Consider the following 22134-nt stretch of genomic DNA (forward strand, 5'->3'; position numbering starts at 1 on the left):
AAGCTCTAGACCTAATAAAGAGAGGGTTGGAGTACACCAACCATAATACAGAATTACTGGGTTCTGATGAAAGCAAGCCCAGGGTAGTCTGAGAGTCCATCAGTAGCTAAGTCTACCTGGAGGGGTATAGGAGGGCTGCCTGGAGGAAGGAACTCCTGAGTAGGATGAGGATAAGGAATTAGCCAAGAGAAAAAATCAAGGGGAAGGTCAGTTCCAGCATAGGGAACAGCATGTGGGGTGTCCGGAGACCTACAAGAACAGAGCAGTGGTTTCCATCTTTGGCTGTGTTTAGAACCACTGGAGAGCTTTACATAGACACCTACTCTCAGACACCACTCCAAACAATGACACTCACCCTCAAAAGGGAGGGCCAGGGCATCAGCATTGTGCTGAATGCTCTTTCCAATGTGCAGACAAGTGGCAGTGGCCAGAGGTGAGTGGTGACAGGTGAGCACTAGGAAGTGGATGGGGACATCAGTTGCCCTACTGCACTTGCAGTGTGACCAACCAGCAAAGGGTTTCCTAGGACATGCAGCTTCCCATGCTAACCAGAGGCCTTCAAGACAAACTCTAAAAAGGCGTTAAGAAACCAGTGGAAAGTTTTAAGCAAGGGTATGATGTGTGGGGTCCGACTGTGTTTCAGTCACTGGTGAGGCAAGAAGGGAAGCAGGAAGACTGGTTAGGAGGCAGTTGTGACAGAGGCTTAAAGGAACACATAAACTTACACAGAGTCTGTGAGTTACCTGGAATCCTCAGTTTACTGAAGAAGAAACAGAACTGGAGGAGATCTGACAGAGGTCACACAGCTAGCAAGTGGCTGGCCGTGGATTCCCTCCCCACTGTCTAGGAGGCCCAGACTTCCTCCCCTCATGTCAGGAGCCTCGGATATAGCCTGGTCCACTGCCCCAACTGTGCGCTTCCAACTGTCTCGTAAAGCAGGAGAGCACAGTTATTATTTATCCTCACTTTGCAGTCCAGGGAACTTAGGTCCCAAGAAGTTGAGTAACTTCCCCAAAGTGGTGGAGTAGGTATCAAACTCTAGCTCACTTGATCCCACAACTAATATCTGAAGTAGAGAAGCAAGGATGGTGGACAGGTCATAAAGGAACTGATCAGACACCTGAGCTCCCGCTGACCTGGTAAGAAGTAGGCAAGCCCAACTCTTCACCCAACCCCTCACTGCTAAGTCTCCTTTAGGAAACCTCAGAGGGTCAACCAGAAGCCTCACTGTGGCCAAGGAACTGAATCGGAGCAACAAAGTACTGCAAACCCACCCTCTTTGGGCCTTCTGAACTAAACTGTCCCACCTCAGGCTCCACATCCTGGGAGCAGGTCCCATGTAATGTTCTCAGCCTTCTAGATAAAAAGAAAGGAAACAAAAGAAACTGTTAGCTTTCCAGATGATATGGGAAAGAGGAACACCGGTAATGAGAAAATATAGAGGGCCAAGGCTTAAGTGACACCATACTAAGTTATCTTAAATGGAAGTGGAATTTCTTTTTAAAATACAAGTGGGGTGCCTGGGTGACTCAGTCAATTGAGCGTCCAACTTCGGTTCAGGTCATGATCTCATGGTTCGTGAGTTTGAGCCCCACATGGGCTCACTGCTGTCAGCACAGAGCCTGGAGCCTGCTTCGGATCCTCTGCTCCCCCCTCTCTCTCTGCCCCTCCCCTGCTTATGCACTCTCTCTCAAAAACAAGTAACACGTTAAAAAAAAAAACACACACACAAGTATAGTCATATATCACAGAATTAAAAAAATAGGAAATTTTCTTGACCCAGCTATTCTTTTGCAAACAGGCATTGCCCAGCATAGCCCTAAAGGACTTAGTACCTCATGACACTGAAAGTCCTAAACATGTGTTTATTTTTTCTGGATGGAACTAACACAGGGTTTGGTATTTTATGATTTTCTTTTTTTTTGGGGGGGGGGTGGGGAATATAGATTTTCACCACAGTCTAAGACCAAGGGTGTGACTCCTAGCCCTGGTCAGTACTTAAAAGCACCCTACGGGGACAGAGAACTGACAACCTGCTTGGGCAAGGAGCATCAAAACTAAACTGCTAGAGTACATTAAAAAAGGAAAGAAAAAGAAACACATTTAAGTTTCCTCTGGGGAGACCCTGTCCAATAAAAATGTAATAAAATAATCTTATTAAAAAAAATCAGTTTGGGTGGCATCTGGCTGGCTCAGTTGGTAGAGCATACAACTATTTGATCTTGGGGTCATAAGTTTGAGCCCCATGTTGGGTATAGAGATGACTTAAAAAAATCTTTAAAAAAACAATAAAAATAAATTAATAAATAAATCAGTTTAGCAAGTTTAGGTCTGCGTATATAGAATTTTAGTATTGACAATTAAGGTGAATTTGAAATTAAATTTCTAAGATGAAAAAATTATTTTGGGAGATGGAATTCATCATAGTTTAGCTGTGGTACACTGTGACACACAGACTATTCTACAAATTCACTCACAGTATCACAGGGCATTTGGACAGAAGGAGTCATAGAGGTTTTGTGGTCTGATGTCCTTGCTTTACTGAAGAGGAAACTGGCACCAGAAGGGCAAAGGGCCTTGCCCAAGATCAATACAGGTCAGGAGCAGAATCTGAATCCGTGTCTTCAAACATCAAGCCTGAAGGGTAGTGCTGTTTCCACACGTTCCTCTAAGAGTAAGCCACACTTACTCTACAAAGTCAGGGCAAGAGAATTCCCAAACAGGAGGATCTCTTGCCCCTGTCCAGCAGAGCAGCACTGTACAGCAGAACTTGCCACATGGTGGAAATGTTCTATATCTGCCCTATCCAATATGGTGGCCAGTAACCAAAAAAAGCTATTGAGCACTTGAAAATGTCTAGCGCATCTGAGGCACTGAATTTTTTCTTTAATTAAAATTTAGCCACATGTTGCCACAGGTTATTGCTTTGGTCATCAAAGCTCTAGAGACAGTAAGTTATCAGAGGTCAAGGGCCATTCTTGTTCACTGTGGTCTCTGGAAGAGTGTTTTCTCGTGAAAAGGACGCAGTAAGTGTTTACTGAATTGAATTGATTTAAATTTAGACATCTTGAATGCTGTAAGAAATATAGCTTTACTACTGTATTTTGAACATAATCCTGTGCACCCTGGATTCAGAGGATAAACTAGGAGTAATTAGTGAAAAGTGAGTTTTTGGTATAATGTTAATGAGAGTGTAACTCTCACTGAAGCAAAAAAGCTAATAAAAACAAATATATTTTAATAATGTGATTTTCTGAGCCATCTAGCTCATTCTCTTTGAACTCTCCTTTCATGTCTTAAAGGGAAATCCATACTGGAATAAGCAGCTGATGTTTTCAGTGACATTGTTGAGACCCACAATGACGTGGGCTCCATCCTGGCTGTTTTATCAGGCAGCTGATTCACAGTCATGTTTCCTGCTGCCTCCCCCTAGATTGGTACCCTGATACTCTGTGGAAAAACAAAACTTAATAGGTTCTCAAACACTCATTTCTATCCTGAAACATCTGACCCATTTTCACAGCTATTTTCCCCATCTTGGAAAGTGATATGGCATAGTGTTTAAGAGACAAACAGCCTTGAATGCCATCCCCATTCTGCTGTTTTCTGATTGTATGGTCTGTGTTTCCCTATTGGCAAAATTGAGATACACCCTACCCCTCATAGGTGTGTTTTAAGGGTCACATGACAGTGTTTGGGAAGGGCCAGCCAGTGCCTCCTGGCAAGAATAAAAGCTGATGCTTACTGAAGGCTTACTACATACCCAAGCTGGCCCAACGGCTTTACTCATATTAACCCTTGAATCCTTACAACCACATCATGAGGTCAGTTACAATTATCATTCCAAGCTCATATATGAGGCATAACGAGGCAAAATTGCTCTGGAGTGAGCCTATTTTTTTTTTAAACCACTTTATTGGCAAATGATTGACGTACATGGAATGAGCCTATATTTTAACCACGGAGGACACTAAATGGTCTCACAAATAAGGAGAATTTGATAAATACCACTTTTATTACTGTTTTTGCAAAATATTTTAAAAGTCAACAAAGTCTAACAGCTTTTAAGCCCCTGCCAAGTTGCCCTTCATTTGTGACAGATGTCTGTCCAGGAAGGAGGGCAGCTATTTTCTTTCAATAATATGGCTGGGAACACAACCCAACCCAAGCTGATCTACAGCATTGTATCTGGTTGGAACAATACTATAGACTGAAGCCAAAGCCTGTGTCCCTCCTGGGCAATGGGGATATGGGTGGGGGTGTGTCCTAAATCACTAGTGTTCACTAGCTGCTCATTGGCCATTCAATGAAAGTCAGACAACTCCACCCAGAGGAAGGTCTTATGAAGATAATCCAGAACGTCATCCTCCCCAAATCTCCCTCAAGTAAAGGCACAGTAATTGTGGAAGCTGTTTTGGACGTAAGTCAGAAGTTCCTGGGTCATCCTCTGAGATATGACTCATGATGTACCCTTGTATTCTCATGGGGAGGTCACCTGCCTTAGAGCAAGTGGCCTCATTATCTCTTGGTACTTGCTCTTGTCCCTGAAGTTAAAATCTCGGATAATGGGCATGTACACTTATGTGAGTGTGTGCATGAGTGTGTTTGGGAGGCAAAGATGAATGACTAAACTCATAGCTAGGGTCATGGATTTTGGCATATTTGGTCTGGTCTGATTAGCTTATAAGTGAAAGCATAGTAGGCTCTAACAAGGCTGAGGCCCTGGAGTCTATCTAGAAAAGCTATCTGATTCTACACAGAGAGAAACTGTATGGTCATGGACATTAGGGAAGAATACTGTAGGTAGGTAAGAATTGGCCAGTTTAAGGGTCTCAACATAAAGATAGAATCGCTAATGGGAAAAAAATTCAAAGGACATCTTCTGTGAATAAAAAGTCTGTGTCTTATGGCCTCAGAGGCTGATGATTCCAGGCAAATTTTGCAACCAGAGTTCAGAATCTGAAAGAGAACCATTACAATGCCCTGTGACAGCCAAGGGCAGTAGGACGAGAGAAAAGGCTTCCTCGTTCCTTTCATTTCCCAACTGCTGTAGCCAGACCCCGGTGGCAAGGTGACCAGCACTTGAAGTCCGCACAAGCCCTACATTTCCTCGTTGGTTGTTTTGCTGATACTCCCCAGGAAGCAGAGTTCACCCTAGCGGAAGAGGTCCAAGCTCTCTCCACGGCAGGCAGCTGTGCTCAAGAGCCCTAGAGAATGCAGTCATTTGTTTACTCTGCTAAATCAAACACCATCTTGGGAGGAGAAGCTGCAGTAGCAGCAGGCTTCCTTCTTCAACTCTGACCTGCCAGACGCCAAATTCAAACACATTAAGTAATAGATGAATTAAATTATATACCAAGTGGAAGCGTGGCCCAGTGGAGGCAAAGAAAGAATCTCTCTTTTTGTTTGAACTTGATAATCACAGGGGAATGGCACCCTGTGTGGACATATTCTGACTAATACACCCAGGATGTGTCCAGGGATAAGGGAGAGGCTGCACCCTTAGAGATGTAGGCTCTGTGGTCCTGCCTCTTACATCTTTAACTTCCGTACTAAGGCTGAGAACAAAGCAGCTGATGAATGCCAATGGAGGCCTGAGGTGGTCCTGCTGGTGTTAATGTGGACACCTGGGGTTCCTTTTGAAAAGTGCCAATGGATGTGGGCAAACATCCCAGAATGACTTTCCTGGCAGCTCTAGACTCTAACACTTAACATTCATTTCCCACCACGTGGAAAAAGCCACCAAATAAAATAGCTTTGGGCTGCTCAAGTTGGTTGGGATGGTGAGACAGAGAGGCCAAAGGCACTACAATAAATTTTATCTAACACACTGGGCACTGTGGACAGACATCTGAAACCTTCTACCACAAAGAGTGAGGAAATGCACTAGGACTGGAAAACAAAGGGACAGGAAATGCACAGCTGCTAAAAAAAATGTTTCTAAAACAAATAAATAATGAAACAAAAAAGGCAAGTTGGAGCACAAAGATATACACTGGGCAAAGCCACCAGATAATGCTTCCTGATTGGTCCAAGGAAAGACATAATAACCTGGATAATAATTGCAGAAGACTGGAGCTCTCAAAGCTTTCAAGTTTAATCATTCCAACAACTCCGGGAGGTTACTGTATTCAAAGTGTTTCATAACCACCAGAGTCAGGCACTGTCCAGTCAGAGCACATTCTGATTACAAGTAGCCAGTTCAGCCACTCTGGTAAACACTTCCCAAACTGCAGCTCAGGTTATCACCCTCATTTTTCAGGCGGTGGAATAGTATTGTTGCCCCAAATCACAGAAGCCGTGAATAAGTGCTGGAGATAGCATCCTGTAACCTACAGAGTAAAAGCTCTCAGAAGCCAGGCCAGCTGACCTTTCCAGTCTCATCTCCAGACACTGCTGCTCCTCCCTACCCCCACCTACTCCCCTGATGCTACAGCCACACCCCTGCGCTGTGATTATGCTCTTCCTGTTGCCTGAAAGTATCTTTCTGCCTTGCTTAGCCAGCAAGTTCAATCTTTTAGACCGAGCATATATGTATTTTCAGTCTTAATTTGGCATGTATGGGCATTTACTTCATGTCACTGCAGCTCCACTAAGATAAAGTGGGAAATCAAAAGATAAATAAGACAGAGTTTCAGCCCTTAAGGGGCTCAGGTCTATGGGGATGGGGAGGCTTATGAACAAATAATTATCAAGGGCTACGATGGAGGAATAGCATGTGTAGAGGAAGGCCTGAAAAAGAGGCGCTGAGTCCTGAAGGGGAGCCAGCAGGTGAAGGAGGGGAGGAGTCTGGCTGTCCAGGTGGGAGGCCTGGGGCAGCATGCCATCTCATACAATGCGGAAGACTCCTGGAGGAGCTAGACTGGGAATGTCTTCACCTTTACAGCAACCAGGTGTCACTAAGGAGCTTTCAGCAGGAATGTCATGGTGAAATTGGTTTTAACAAAGACCTCACTGGAGGCAGTGTGGGAGCTGAGTAGAAGCAGTAGAAGAGAATGGAGATCCAGGGACCAGCTAGGAGAGATAATACAGACTCTGAACAGAGGCCATACGTGGAGAAGGAGAGGAAGCAGGGATTTCAGAGATGATTTGGAGAAGAACTGACAGTTCTTGGAGGATAGGTGACATGTGAATTTGGATTTGTGCAATTTGTTTCTACTCTATCAGACTGAATTATTGTTCTAGGAGTCCTCTGAGAGACTATTAATATAGCATTATTTAATATCATTTTTATCTCTCCCAATAAAGTGTGAGCTATTAGGGGTCAGGGATCATTTGTATTCAGATGTAGGTAGTTCAGTGCATGCGAATATATGAATGACCAAATCAGCTAAAATCATTTTGGTTTCCCACTCTAAATCTAGTTATTTCCAAGCAGAAAAGTCCCAATCAAAATAATGTCTATCATTCAGAGTATTACAAAATAATTGCTGTCTTCATTCAACTCATTATATAATTTATCCAGACAATACATACTGAGCCCCCCACCAATGTGCCCCTCACAGTATAAAAGAAAGAACTTCCTCATTAGAGCCAGACAGGTCTGGACTTGAATTCTGGATCCCCCACTTATCTGCTGCGCTGTTAGGCAAGTCAGTCAACTTCTTTGAGCCTCCATTTTTAATTATATAAAATGAAAACAATCGTGCCTACTGGCAGGCAGTTAGGAGGCTTACATGAGATGGCATATAAAAGTGCCTCAAATTCAAGTCCCTTCCCTTCACCCATGACCCCAGCTCACCTCTCACCTGCGTTCTCCTTCCTCAGTCCCATTCTACGCTTCTGAGAGATTGAAGAGGCAGAGAATAAGGTCACTGCTTATGATCTAGTTCATGGCCCTCTAAATAGCACTGCTCTGATGGTATAGACTTCTGCACTTTCTACCTCTCCCCTGATTTCTCTCTAGCTTCCCAGTGCATATCTAGAGCCAACGCATCAACAGAAGAAAGCAGTAGGAGAAATATCCCACAAATATCTACATATCTAACTCTAAAGATATTATGTGATCTGTGGCTTTATCTTTCTAATCCTATTTTTTCTTAGGCTAGCCTGAAAACTATACTCCCTGAGCACATTCTGGTTGGGTGGTGGTGGCATGTGGCCAGGAGCATGCAAGGTACAGAGGAAAAGCAGTCCAGAAAATCCCACTATGGCTAATTTATCAGCAAGATAATCACCATGAAGAAAACAAATATTAGCTATACACATATACTGACTGTGATGACATCTGAGGCAAAACCAGTTAATGAGGGCATGTTTTCTCAAGACTTAGGGAAAGGTAGCTTTGACTGGTTCAAATACAATTTTATGCCTTGATTGGAGGTATTTTCATATTGAAATTTGGCTGAATTCAGCTTCCTGATGCGAAATTCAAGACCTGAAATTCAAATATACTATGTAAATTAAATACACTGTGAACTCTAAACAGTATCTCATTTGTGCCAGGCCTAATCTTTCACTAAACAAAGAAATCAAAGGGTAGGGGTATGTATGTTTGTTTTAACTAAAGGGTAATCAGAGGAATAATTTGTTAATTTTTCCATTGTGTTTTTCTCAAGAAAAAAATATATGTAAGACACATATAAATTATGACCATAAAGTATACATATACCAGTTTAAGAGATTTACCTATGTGAAGACTCATTTGCCTTCAGTCTCCTTAAATGTGAGGAAGATGGTGATCAGAAGGCCTGCAGAAATGAATCTCTCCATATGTTTGAGATGTGAGGCTCCCCAAACACTACCCTCACCCCTTTCCCTAGCCCATTGCCCATGTTCTCACTAGGAAGGCTGCCTTTATGTTCATTTCTTTCTTTTTCCCTGCTAAGGGCAGGGGATCAGAGGATTATGGAATGAATGAGATTTTAGAAGCGTCTTGTTGAGCAGGTACTCTGAGGACAGGAGAAGTTCTAGAGCCACTGGACCACTGTCCACAGAAGTTACAAAATGGAGCCCAGGGCAGAGCCATCCTTCTGGGCCTTCAGGAATGATCTGGCCGTCTTGATTCTAAGCCATTTCACTAAGGTTAATGTAAATAGTAGCTTCATAGTGTCTCATTAAAGTTTACACAAAGTTTTTCAATCTGAGAAAGACTTTACCTGGTCTGTGGTTCAGGGGAAGAGTTGCCATGCATGGAACGTCTCTATTATGCATCCAGCCCTCTCCCATTCACCCTCATAGCCGCCTGAAAAGGAGGGCATTACCACACCCACCTAACAGCCAGAACCCAAGGTTGAGAATTTATACACATGCCAAACTATCAATGGCATGAACGTACAGACTGCTCTGCACACTTCTCTCATTTTGTCCTGACATCAACTCTTTGAAGTCTGTTGTGTTATCTGGATTTTACATATAAGCCAATCGAGCCTTAGCAGGTAAAGTGAATTTCTCACAGTGACTTAGCTCATAAGAAGCAGAGATTCAGGCCCATTTGTCCTCACTGGACAGCTGAGAAGTTTCTACAAGCAGTAGCCTAAAATTGCATAGAAGTGACCCGGCAAGGCGGCTCCAGGGGATTGAGAACTCTCCAGGCTACTTAATGGAATTTCCAGTAACTAAAGCCTCATTCCAAGTAGAAAGGAAGCAGATTCAACTTTTCTATCAGTTGAAGAGAAAACCAATTAAATCATTCCCTTTTCCTATAAAGACAAAAGGCTTAAAGGTCTTTACTCCTAGTTCTGACAGCTTGTGTTATTGTTCAATATCACATCTGAGTACCACATTGACCTAGATCAACATAATTTTCACTTAAAATCTGTTTTTGCTTAATTGTCCTGAAATGGTTTTTTTCTTTCTTGGAACATGCAGGGAAGTAGACAACAAGCGTGGCCCAAGAGGAAGTTCTTAAACCTCTTTAGTGCAAGTCATATTCCTGAAAAGGAGAGCTTCATTTGAGTCTTAAATAGCCTGTAAAGAAACATACTTGCTCTCCTGTCCTGAAGAGACTCTTAGAGCCACCGGGGGGGAGGTCTCATCCCCATCTGCTCTTAAGCAGTCATCAGGATGGGAGATGGAGGCTCTCCAAGTCTCTTCCAGACTTCCCGAAGCACAAGAACAAAAGCAGAAAATCCCAGGACCCATTGCAATGATTGGTTTCTTCCTCACTGCACATTTCCGCTTTCAGTTCATCGCCCCCTTGCTTTCCGTCTCTCTCCTACCTCTGCAACAGCAGGAAGACCAGACACCTCATCATAATCACCTGCTGGGCTTGTGACTCCACCAAAACCACTCTTAGGAACACTTGGGGGAGGCCACTGGCCTGTGGCCACTATGGCCTTTGCTTAGGAGCACTTAGCTTGGTTAATGGGACTGCAAGGCTCTTGGAAGTCTTGGTGGCTGAGACAGGATGTGATCAGCTCCTTCAAAAATCCCTACAAGGGCACCAGGAACAGCTCAGCGGCTGGGTCTGATTTCACTAATACCAGTCCTCTTCCTAAGCCTTATTTTTGGTTGGTTTGTATATTGTTAAAAAGTTAGTATTAAAGTGCTTACTATATTCCAGGAATTGTTCCAAGTGCTTTGCATGAATTAACTCAGTTAATTCTCATATCAAGCCTATTAGGTAAGTGCTATTAATATCCCCATTTTACAGATTCAGAAACTGAGGCACAAGTAACAGAGATTTGAACCCAAGCAATATGGTTCTAGAAACTGAATTTTTATCCATCTAAACAGTTGGTATATATTAAGTACCTGTTGGGTTGCCTGGTGCTACATTAAGCATAAGCTACATGGAAAAAATAATCCTTTAAGACCTCTGTGTCACCATGCAAATGTCAAGTCAAACAAAAGAAGTATTCTTTACTACTGATGTACCTAACAAAAACACTGTGAGAACCAATGAACTCCATTCTGCAAGAATAAAAGAATAGAGCTCTTCTCTTCCATCTCTGCCCCCCCCCCCCAGAGTCCTGCCTGTGTTATAACCACAGCAGGTGGATGGTAGTGACGTGGGCAGGGATGGGGATACAGGTGGTAGAGGAAGCTCAGAGGACTGAATGGCTAAAATTTATGTTGAAGCAGAAGGGACATCTGAGAGCTGACTCTCAAAGAATGACTGAATGGAAGCTCAACAGATGGGGAAGGAAAAGTCACTTCAGGCTTTTCTGCCTTATGTTTCTTCTTTTGGAGGAAACAGCCTCCTCCACTTTCCAGTAATCCTGCTCAGTCCCTGAGACTCAGATTAAGCTAACTCTGCTTTCCTTACTCCATGGTGGACATATGACCTAGACCTCCCCATCATAGTACACAATCCCCCAAGAGACTCAGGGATAGGTAGAGCCAGGCCAATCAGAGAACTATCCAGGAGTATGCTTATGGTATAGGAAAGCCACTCCCTGTTTTTGCAGAATTTTGGGGGTGAAGAAAATCACTGAGGGCTGTGAGCAGCTGATGCAGCACCAAATGGAGAGGGCTGAGCTGAGATTGAAGCTGAGGAGAAGCAAGCACAATGTGAGATGGAAAGACATAAGGATCCCATGGCGTCATTCAATCCCTAGAGCCCCTGAACTTCCAGGTTATGTCCAAAAAATTATCTTTTTCTGTTTAGGCAAAAAAGCTCTAATAAATGGCAGCATTTGCACACAGTAAATCCTGAGTATTCAGCGTATGTCTGAGGGTGGCAAAAGGGCCAGTGGAGAAGAGCAGAAGATGTGTGAGCAAGCAATGACTGGGAAGGTGGGCTGTGGCAGGTGTGGAAGGGATTTCTGTTCCCTGGGGACTGAGTCAGTGAAATTTTAAGCATGAGAGTGATGCCGGCAGATGTGTGTTTGGGATGTAACTCTGGAGAAATGCCTGATCCAACAGAGACTGGACCCTGGAACCCAGGGAAGAAGCTACTGGAACAGGCTGGTAGAGAGATGATAATGCCTCCAGAACTCAGAGCCTAAAAAGCAAGAGGTGAAGTTGAGAGATATTTAGGAGATAGATAAAGCTCAGTGTGATGCCATGACATATAATAAGATATATGTATTTGGTCTTTGTCTGTTTCTGGTACAGAGCTCCTAAAACCCTTAGAATTTCCTAAGTGAAGAGCACCATTAAGGTGTGTTTTGTTACGTTCATAAGGTGACTTTTATACCTCACCTAAGGATGAGGACTGGTTTCCAGAGGAGCTAATCATGTGATCAGAGGGTAGGAGGGGAGGGAGAGAAGTGGGCTGGAAACGGAATTCAATCACTAATGGCCATGGTTTAATCAATCATGCCTAAGTAATAAAACCTCCATAAAAACTTAAAAGGATGGGGTTTGGTGAACTTCTGAATTGGTGAACATGTGGAGATTTGGAGAGAATGGTGTGCCCAGAGAGGACACTTAAGCTCCACACCCTTTCCCTTGCCCTATGTATCTCTTCCACTTGGCTGTTCCTGAGTTATATTCTTTTATAATAAACCAGTGATCTAATGAGTAAAATGTTTCTGAATTCTGTGGGCTGCTCTAACAAATTAACTGAATCCAAGAAGGATTCATGGGAACCTGTGATCTAAACTTGTGGGCAGAAGTGAGGGTGGTGTCTGAAATAGGGGTGGGGGCCAGTGTCATGGGACTGAGCCCTTAACCTGTGGGATCTGATGCTAACTCCAGGCAGTGTCAGAATTGAGTTGAAATGCAGGACATCCAGCTGGTGTTGAGGAATTTCTTGGTGGTATGGGAAAACGCATCATGTGTTAGAATTGGGTGCGCAATTATCCTCGGTGACTGGACATGACAGAGGCAGTGGAGGGGTCAGTAGGGCAGGCTCTGAATTCAGACACACCCAGATCTGGATCTTATCTGCTATACATAACAGCTACAGGAGGAGATCTTATTTAGCCTCTTTAAGCCTCAGCTTCTGCATCTGTAAAATAAGAATGATTATAGTGCACACTTTGTGGAGCTCTTGTGAGGACTAAATGAGCTAATATGTATAAAAGCACGTGCTTGGCACAAAGAAACACCCAGTAAATAATAGCTGTTGGGTCAAATGTGAAGAAGGTAAAAAGGATGACCCTAAAATCTCTGGCTTGAGAATTAGGAACAGTGCTGAGCTCCAAGAAGACATCCATATGGCTAACAGACACATGAAAAGATGCTCAATATCACTCATCATCAAGAGAAATACAGATCAAAACCACAATGAGATACCACCTCACACCTGTCAGAATGGCTACACTTAACAACTCAGGCAATGACAGAGGTTGGCAAAGATGCGGAGAAAAGAGGGAACCCTCTTGCACTGCTGGTGGGAATGCAAACTGGTGCAGCCACTCCGGAAAACAGTATGGAGGTTCCTCAAAAAATTAAAAATAGAAATACCTTACAACCCAGCAATTGCAGTACTAGGTATTTACCCAAAGAATATAGGAGTGCTGTTTCGAAGGGCACATGAACCCCAATGTTTATAGCAGCACTATTGACAATAACCAAAGTATGAAAAGAGCCCAAATGTCCACTGACGGATGAATGGATAAAGAAGATGTGGTGTATATATATACAATGGAGTATTACTCAGTGATTAAAAAGAATGAAATCTTGCCATTTGCAACAACATGGATGGAACTAGAGTGTATTATGCTAAGTGAAATTAGTCACAGAAAGACAAATATCATACGACTTCAATCATATGTGGAATTTAAGATACAAAACAGATGAATATAAGGGAAGGGAAGCAAAAATAAGATAAAAACAGTGAAGGGGACAAACCATAAGAGACTTTTAAATACAGAGAACAAACTGAGGGTTGCTGGAGGGGTGTTGGGTGGGGGGATGGGCTAAATGGGCAAGGGGCATAAAGGAAGGCACTTGTTGGGAGAAGCACTGGGTGTTACATGTAAGTGATGAGTCACTAAATTCTACTCCTGAAATCATTATTACGCTATATGTTAACTACCTTGGATGTAAATTAAAAAAAAATAAACTAATTAATTATAGAAGGAAAAAAATGAAAATCATTCCTATTGTAAGAAAAAAAAAGGAATAACGCTGAGGACAGGGATCAGGGTAGGAAATGCTAGAGGAGGACAGATTTTAAAGGAGGAAAATCTGTTTTGGGATATATTGAGTCTGATGTGCCTGTAGAACCTGGGGGTGAGAGTTTCTACAAAGCAGTGGGACCTCAGAACTTGAGGCCAATGATGACCAAAGCTATGGCAGACAAGAGAGGGCTGAGGACAAGCACAACTATGGTATAGGCTACAAGGGAGGAGGAGCAGCCAGGGTGGAGTCAGGGAGCCATCAGGAGGTAGGAGATGTAAAAAGGGAACTGTTTCAAGTGTGCATAAGCTATTAGAGAACAGGATCCATCTCTGTTTGGGAACTGTGAGAATTCCTGGTTCATCAATGGGGAAAATGAAATGCCTTACCTCCAGATATCTACTAGCCTGGCGTAGGGTGCGATCAGTGATGTTAAATACATCCCTCCAGTCAAAGTTGGCCACGTCATCAGCCTGATTCTCTTGAGGACCCTTATACAGGAAGTTCAGCACAGTTTCTACAGTAATACCTTCCTCATCAAGCTGACTATTCAAGAAGTCTTTCACTGTTGGGTTCTGCAGGGTGTCCTTGGGAGGAAGCAATGTTATTACATTATTATTATATTACTTAAAGATTCCATAGGATCTCTGGCCTTGTTTCAGGCCATTTCCAATTTTTAATGAATAGGGATAGACTTTAAACCTCCCTAAAAAGCTAGTGGGTTTCATTCCACGATAAGGCATACCTATCTATATCCAATTTCCCTTAAATACACAGGTCTGTATAGAAGAAAAATGTGTATGTTGGGGGTTGGGAAGAATGACAGGGAAAATGGTATATTGGAAGCTTTCTTTTTGTTGTTGTTGTTGTTGTTTTTGTTGTTTTTGTTGCTGTTGTTCTCTTTTAATTATCCCTGCTATAGAAGACTCTGGTCTCCTGGCTTTGCAAAGTTGGTAACGACAGCAGACAGACATACACAACCACCTTTGCAGTTACAGAGCTGGGCCCTTGGGGAGATGATCCTTTGAATCTGAGGCCCTCAAGTGAATCTATAAAAGCAAGAAACTTCAGGAAGCCACTGATATTGTGGCAGTCTGCACCATTTCCCTCAGATTTTAAGAAACATTTCCCACCCAAAGTCAGTGACTCCAGAACTAGTGCCTTTGGCCCATGCTTGTTATATTTCGATCCAACTCCAGTAGATCAACCCTTACTGAGAAAAGGAAATTTATGGAACTTTCTTGGCCCTTCTCCTCCCCTCCCCCTGCCACACGTACTCTAATCATGGTCATCTGTGTGCTCTTGTCAAAGAAGTACCAGATCTGGGGGCCTACTTCTTCCCAAGCTTTGACCAACTTCCTAAGGCGCTCCAGCTCCTCAAAAGTTGAGTTGGCCTAAAACCAGAGACAAGAACAGAGAGGAAAAAAGTGAGAGAGAACTTTTTATTCTACTTTCCCTGCTCCTGTCACAAACCCTCAGTCTTTGAGAAAGGATTTCAAGGAAGCGTCTTTATTTTCTCAGTCTACTGATATTTCCCAGAAAAAATATGCTACTTCCCAGCCTCCACAATGACAGAATCTGTTTCTTAATACCTCAGAGATACATGTAATATTGATGATGCTATTGTCTCAGAACCTCATTAAAGCTAGATTTGGACTCCCTCAGAGGATATGTTCTTCCTCCCTTCTTCCCTTTGTTCCTGGGTAGCCAGGGTTCAGAGAACAGTGAGCCCTTCCATTAGATAAAATTCAGGCTCTGGGGAAGAAAACCTCATTGTAGGTTTTGTAGAAAAGGGAGGACCCAGCCAGTGACTCTGGCACAAAGCATTCCAATGATGACTGTGGATGGGGGAGGAACCCAAGACTCCACTAAGCAAAAAACAAACATAAGGCTAGCTACCAGAGGAATATGAGTACTTGAGTGCCTGTGTGCATTTGCCTGTGTGCACGTACACAGGCGCGCATGCTCTTCCTCACTCTCTCATTCTTCTGGGAGGTCCAAGGTAGAAAGGGCAAGACCAGCTGGGACCTTACATTCTGCAGTATTCTGCGAGCTGCAGGAGAATCTGGAGTAAAGAGGATTTTTCCCATCAGCAAAGGTTTTGCTGCCCTCCAGGCTATTTTGGTGAGAGGGTTTGACTCCAGGCTCTGGATCAATGCATTACAAAAGGTCGCTGCCAGGAGAGAAGGGACAGATTTAAAAAAAACTCCAGTTGCTCAGAGCTAAACATAGTCATTAGTGTGTTCAAATCACATGTCTCATTCAACTCTATGCTGGAGGATTTGACAAATAACCTAAATTAATAGGCTGTACCCCACCAATAACAAGCTCATCATTAGTAAGTAACAAAATGCCACAGTGCATCTCAATAAGGGCCTCATCAGAGAAACAAAGGATGGGGTTTGCCCTGTGGTTTATTCTGCTTTAGAAGGAGGCTGAGAAGCCTGCCTGGGATTATAGCAAGGAACAGATGCCATTCTCACATGCAAGGGACAAGAAGCCAAACAAAGCCTCCCCTTGGAATCTCAGCTCTAGTCTCAATAATTTCCCTCCACATAGCTGCTTAATTTGTCGTGTGGGCTATCTTAGGGCACAGCTACTTCTGGTGCGTGCCTTGCTGCCTCTTTTCAATTTTTAACTAAAAGGTCACCCGGTTGTATTTCTTCCCCACTCCACCCTCCCGTACCCCACAGAAGCCTCCCCCACCCAAAATAATAAAAGACGGGAAAGATGGCTTGCCAGGGACCTGCCATTTGAAACGTAACTCAGTACTGCACACACAGAATTTCACTGCACTGTGTTTGTAAAAACACCCTGCAGCCGTGTTTACTTGCCAGGGCCCTTCTGACCCGAGCTTTGCTTGTAACTCTGGGTTGCCTCCTCATTTATCTTTCTTCCCTTCTTCAGAACTTAACCCTAGTTCAGTCAGATCAGTGGAAAATGTCCCCTCTGTTCCCCTTCCAAGTGGGTCTCAGTTTTTTCCATGGCTCATATCCAAAATGTTTTTATGAGCATTGCCCCTTTCCTCCAAGGGGAAATGGACTTTCTGGAAGAAGATTCTTTGCCTGGGGCCCCTTAACAAAACCAACTTAACCCCAGGACTGGGGTTCCCTGGAAGTGTTAAACCATCAGCTTAACCAACATCAGATGCCATTTTACATACACATGACTCAGAAAACTTACTTGTTCTTTTGTCATAAGAATAGACAGGATCTTTCCTTGTGGAGTCAATCCCTAGGAAAGCCTTATAGTTATTGTCTTCATACCAGTTGAAGGAGAACACTCGAGAGCCTCCTCCCTCTGGATAGCCACACAAGAGGTCAGACAGGATGCTCATCAGCTGTGTGAAGGTCTCTGGACCCCCAGCCTGCATGAGAGGCCTGGTCACCCACAGCAAGTCTTGAACACTCGGTTGATGAACGAACTAAGGCAAGGCAAATGCTTCGGGTTATTTTAAGGCAGTTAGAATCATCATCACTGTGATGCCAGACCTGCAAAGTTTGGGGAGACCTCCACATATGCGTTTAACTTTCATATTGAAAAGAAAACATACATATTCTCAGCAATTCTTACTCTAGCTGTGAAATAAAAACCTTCTTCCATCTACTCAGGGCCTAAAAGGAAACTAGGATGAGGCTCAAAGAAAATCAAAGAGTGAATTCCAATGTATTTTCCTATCACTTCTTTTTTCCAGTACCCTTTATCTGAATTCCTTGGTAATATGTCCTTGGATAAATGTAGAGAATATTTCTTTACAAGCCAGTTCTTGGATTCTGTTACCCCTCAAGATGGGGATACTGGAAAAAAATGGAAATGAAATGATAAAGGAATGGTTCCGTCCTAAAAAAGCAAGATCACAGCAAATTTCTTTGGCTAAGTAGTTTAGAATTTAGTTTCTTATATTTGGAAAATTACCTTCTTATTAGCTTAATTTTATCAAAGGTGAATTCTTCTATTTCCCTGAAATGTGTAGTTTGTAGTTTCTGTGTGTGTGTGTGTGTGACTTAAGATGCAAGCAAATATAGAACAAAGTCTCCATTCTTGGAAAAACACGTTGTAAATTCTGCACCAGACTAAGAACAGGCTGGTGGTCTTCTCCTCTCCTTGTGGGTACCTGTGGTCCTTGCTGGACTCATCCTCTGAAGGTAGATCTGTAATGCTAAGAACTAAGTTGAGGGTTGCCAGAGTGGTCAGAGTCTCAGGTTCCATATGCCACCTGGCTTTGGTTTAGGGGAAAATACAAAATAAAAACAATGCTGCTTTTATTCCCCAAACACACTTACTACTAATTTCCAAAGGCACTTGGGAATTAAAAAAAAAAAAGAAAACATTAGGATTCAAATCACAGGAGACTTAAAACAGTTCCCCCTACTTCAGTAAGTGATGTTTACCTGCCATCCCTGTCTTTGTCCACATGCCAACACTTGCCCTCTGAAACTGTTGAGTGCTGTGTAGAATCCACACTGTGAGTCATGCCTATAATCACAGTCTAGGCTTCAATAATAAAGTTGGAATCTCAAATTGCTTCGACAACAGTAAGTCTTATGATAAGTCTTGAAAGAGGTTATTATCATTATTATGTTGCTCATTTAATCAAAGCACTTGGAGATGAAGGGGCTGTTCTGGGGTCAAATGGTCTAGTATCAGTTAATATAAACTGAGCCATCTGCTGCAACCCAGTTCAAAAATGCTTACACTTGCTATCTAGACAGGCAAGAAGACTTCTGGGACTCCCACACGGAATGAGGAGTGTTGATATGTTTTGGGAACTTTTTTCACATTCTTTACCATTTTCTACCCTGTTATACTGCTAAGAATTTTTTAAATGCTTATGAAGAAAAGAATGTCAGAGACTCCCACTAGAACAGGTGGCCATCAGTACAATGGACCTTTCTCTAACTTTCCCTCATAGCAGCACTCACACCCTGCTCAGGATGAACTTAGTTTTATGCAGACAGATTCCGCAATGCAATTTTCCAGGTTGGCTAAGCCCAAGTCAGCTGAGAAATACTGGAAGGCAGAAATGTTTGGCGAAAATCATACTTCAGCTTTTGCCTCCCTTTCATAATCACACTTGAAGGTAACCGTTTATTTTACGTTGCTCTTCCCCATTAGATTGCATGTTTCACAGGGTAGTGATCATACTTGTCTCTTCATTATTATGCCCCCAGTAGTTTTCATCTATTGAGTGGAGAATCAATTCCTATATGGAAAATGCTTGGGCAAACAGATGTTAATTAAAACATGCACTTCTTTCACAAAAATGTCAATTATTTTATGATGGAACGAGCCAATATATTTAAGACACTTTAAAATAGTGCCTGTAAGCACTCTGTAAGTATATGTTGTTGCTCTTAGCAGTATAGATTTTAGGTGAATTGTAAAAGCATAAGAGGATGAACCACATCAATACTGGAAGGAATTAGATTCAATGCAAATCCACTGATAATCTGCCACACAAAACAAGGTGCCATTTCTTCCTAGGTGTGAAATCAGAACCATGGTTCCCTTCTTTTTACCTCCAACCTAGGAGCACAGATAATTTAGGATATGAACAGGTGCTTTGAAATTACTAGATGGAAAGTTCAAACAGTACTTCTCCTTGAACAGATCTAAGGTAAAATTAAGTTGTCTGATATAGTAAGTGTGGTAAAATGGTGGAAAGATATAATAAAATTATCATTAGTATCATCAGGCTACTTACCTCTTGAATTCTTGATGACATAACAGATAATATTCTTCCCCAGGATCTCAGATTGATACCTGGAGAACTGCTGTCCAGGAGTGTGGGAAGCTAGGATTGATAGGAAAAAAAAATATAAAAAGTTTATAGTAGGTGTGTATACATATAGATGTATAGGTTATACGTATCCACATGGGTGCTATCCGATCTCCTGTATGCTTGAAAAACATTTCCTCCCTTTTTTTCATCACAGGACCTCTTCTGCTAAATTACTTTCAAAAGCAAACTTGTTTTATCTAATTGAGAAAAATCAATTCCGAGTGATGCCGCTGAGCTAGCCAATCACAAATAGTTTCACCGTGACATTAAATATGCCAAAGCGATTCTGATGGCTGGTTTAGCAACATCAAACAGGCCTCCTGGAGGAAGGAAAACAGCACAGCTGCCGGACCGTAAGGGAAGGCTGTGCGCAGAGGTGCCCATCTGTGTACCTTGGGCTCTGCAGATACTCTCAGGCTTCCGCACTGTTCACGTCTCTGCTCCCTTTGTGGCCTTTCGAGTAGGCTGTGACTCTTCCTCTGTTCAACACTATTTTCTTATATGGAAGATTTGGCTAGTTATGTCATCCTGCTTTTAAAGCTGCTGCTGTAGCTTTGAAAAGTTTCCTTGCAGATTATCTAGTTGATGGCGGTGTTCTGGTGATCCCAGGCCCATGTGACAACACAAAACTATTCACCACTTTCCATCTATATGGGGAATGTGGACGCCCACAAGTTTGCTGGCTCCAAACCTGAGCCCAATTTGAAAAATTCATTTTCCTGGAACCAAGTTCTAGTCCTGAGTGAATGGCTTCATTCTTTATAGTTTCAGAACTGATTGAACCACTGATCCTGTGTCTTTTAGGAATGAATTCTAAGTTTTAAGATGGTGGTTTTCAAAGTGCATCTTAAGTAGGTCTGCAGGGGCTTTGCATTTTTAACAAAATCAATGTGTAATATCTGACTCAAATATCTGTGGACCACAAGCCACAAGCCTCAGCTTTTTATGTGCCAAAGTGGTTCTCCTAAATGATGGGTGGGCTGATTCAGCCACGGCATAGCTGAGAAGCAGGTGGAATTAGGGTGTGAGCAGTCTAGCCTCCCATTTCAAGCAGTGGTCCTGCCCTCCCTTCTCCCTGCTGTAGGTGCAGGGGCCCTCGCATTCTCTCTGACCTGGATACTGGAGAATAAATATAGGCACACTCATGGAACACCAGCATTTCTAGCTCATTTTCTAGCTGGAAAATGAAAGGTTTTGTTCTGAGAGCTACAAAGCAGACAGGAGAACAATTTACCAGAGGAAGTAGCAGCAAAGCTACCACTGAAACTACACCACTGAGAAGCATCTTCTCTCCTTAACCTTCACACTGAGCCTAGCTATTGGTCTTGCCAGGACTTCTTTCAAACTCCTTGAAAATAGTTTCAGCATACGCTGGGCAAAGCACTTTAATTCCTGTTTTCATTCCATGGGAGGGTGGGGCTGAGAACAGTAGGCAGTGAGGAAACCAGCAGGTAAAAATGTATGCCAGTGGCAAGTTATCACCAACTCCTGTTGATTCACCTCCTAAGTACATCCAATAAGATCTATTAGAGATGAAAGGAGATCTCTAAGATATACAGCAATAAAATGTCATGTGTGCACCTTATTTTGATTCTGAACCTAATAAACCAACTGCAACAATCAGAGGGAAAGTGAACATGATTGGGTATTAGATAATATTAAGGAATTATTGTTTTGTTGGGTATGATCACAGAATTGTGGTTTTGTTAAAACAAGTAAGTTTTCATCTGTTAGAGATACATATGGAAGTATCTAAGGGTGAAATGATATGTTGCCTGTGATTTGCTTTAAAAGATTTCAGGGAGGGGCTCCTGGGTGCTTCAGGTGGTTGAGTGTCCAACTCTTGATTTCGGCTCAGGTCATCATCTCATGGTTCATGGGTTCAAGCCCTGCATGGGGCTCTGTGCTGTTGGTGTGAAACCTGCTTGGGATTCTCTCTCTCTCTCTCTCTCTCTCTCTCTGCCCCTTCTGCGCCTTCTCTCTCTCTCTCTCTCTCTCTCTCTCTCTCTCTCTCTCTCTCTCTCTCTCAGAATAAAAAAAAAAAGATATCGGGGAAAAAAAAGTGAGGAACAGATTATAATAACAGCCAAATGTTGAAAATAGCTGAAGCTGTGACAGATAAATGGGAGTTCATGATATTAGTCAACTTTTGTGCTTATTTCTGTAATAGAAAGTTTTAAAAATAGAGGCTATTTACAAGCAAAAATAAGTAAAAAGCTGAATAAATGAATACTAAATAAATACTCCCTCCTATCCTTTTTCTCTTCCTCACTAGGACTGCCTTTGCCCATGTTCTCCATGCCTCTCTCCCAGAACACTTCATCAGAATAGCCTTCCTGATGGACCCTAACTTCTAGATTCCTTCCTTCCAATGCATTCCCCAAACTGTAACCTGAGTT

General features: G+C 42.7%; 1 protein-coding gene across 2 annotated transcripts in view; it reads right to left on the reverse strand.

Annotated features, from left to right (window-relative positions):
• The window catches only part of ABCA4 (ATP binding cassette subfamily A member 4), a 130744-nt gene that overhangs the window by 75610 nt on the left and 33000 nt on the right, over window positions 1-22134 (reverse strand). For both annotated transcript variants that reach the window (XM_027058556.2, XM_027058559.2), the window contains 5 exons: window positions 19658-19747; window positions 17137-17377; window positions 15987-16126; window positions 15231-15347; window positions 14343-14540 (listed from right to left, as the gene is read on the reverse strand). In XM_027058556.2, the coding sequence (XP_026914357.2) occupies window positions 14343-14540; window positions 15231-15347; window positions 15987-16126; window positions 17137-17377; window positions 19658-19747 (786 nt within the window). The remainder of the gene's footprint in view (window positions 1-14342; window positions 14541-15230; window positions 15348-15986; window positions 16127-17136; window positions 17378-19657; window positions 19748-22134) is intronic.

The sequence above is a fragment of the Acinonyx jubatus genome, chromosome C1 (genome assembly GCF_027475565.1).
Source record: "Acinonyx jubatus isolate Ajub_Pintada_27869175 chromosome C1, VMU_Ajub_asm_v1.0, whole genome shotgun sequence".
NCBI classification, from domain to species: Eukaryota; Metazoa; Chordata; class Mammalia; order Carnivora; family Felidae; genus Acinonyx; species Acinonyx jubatus.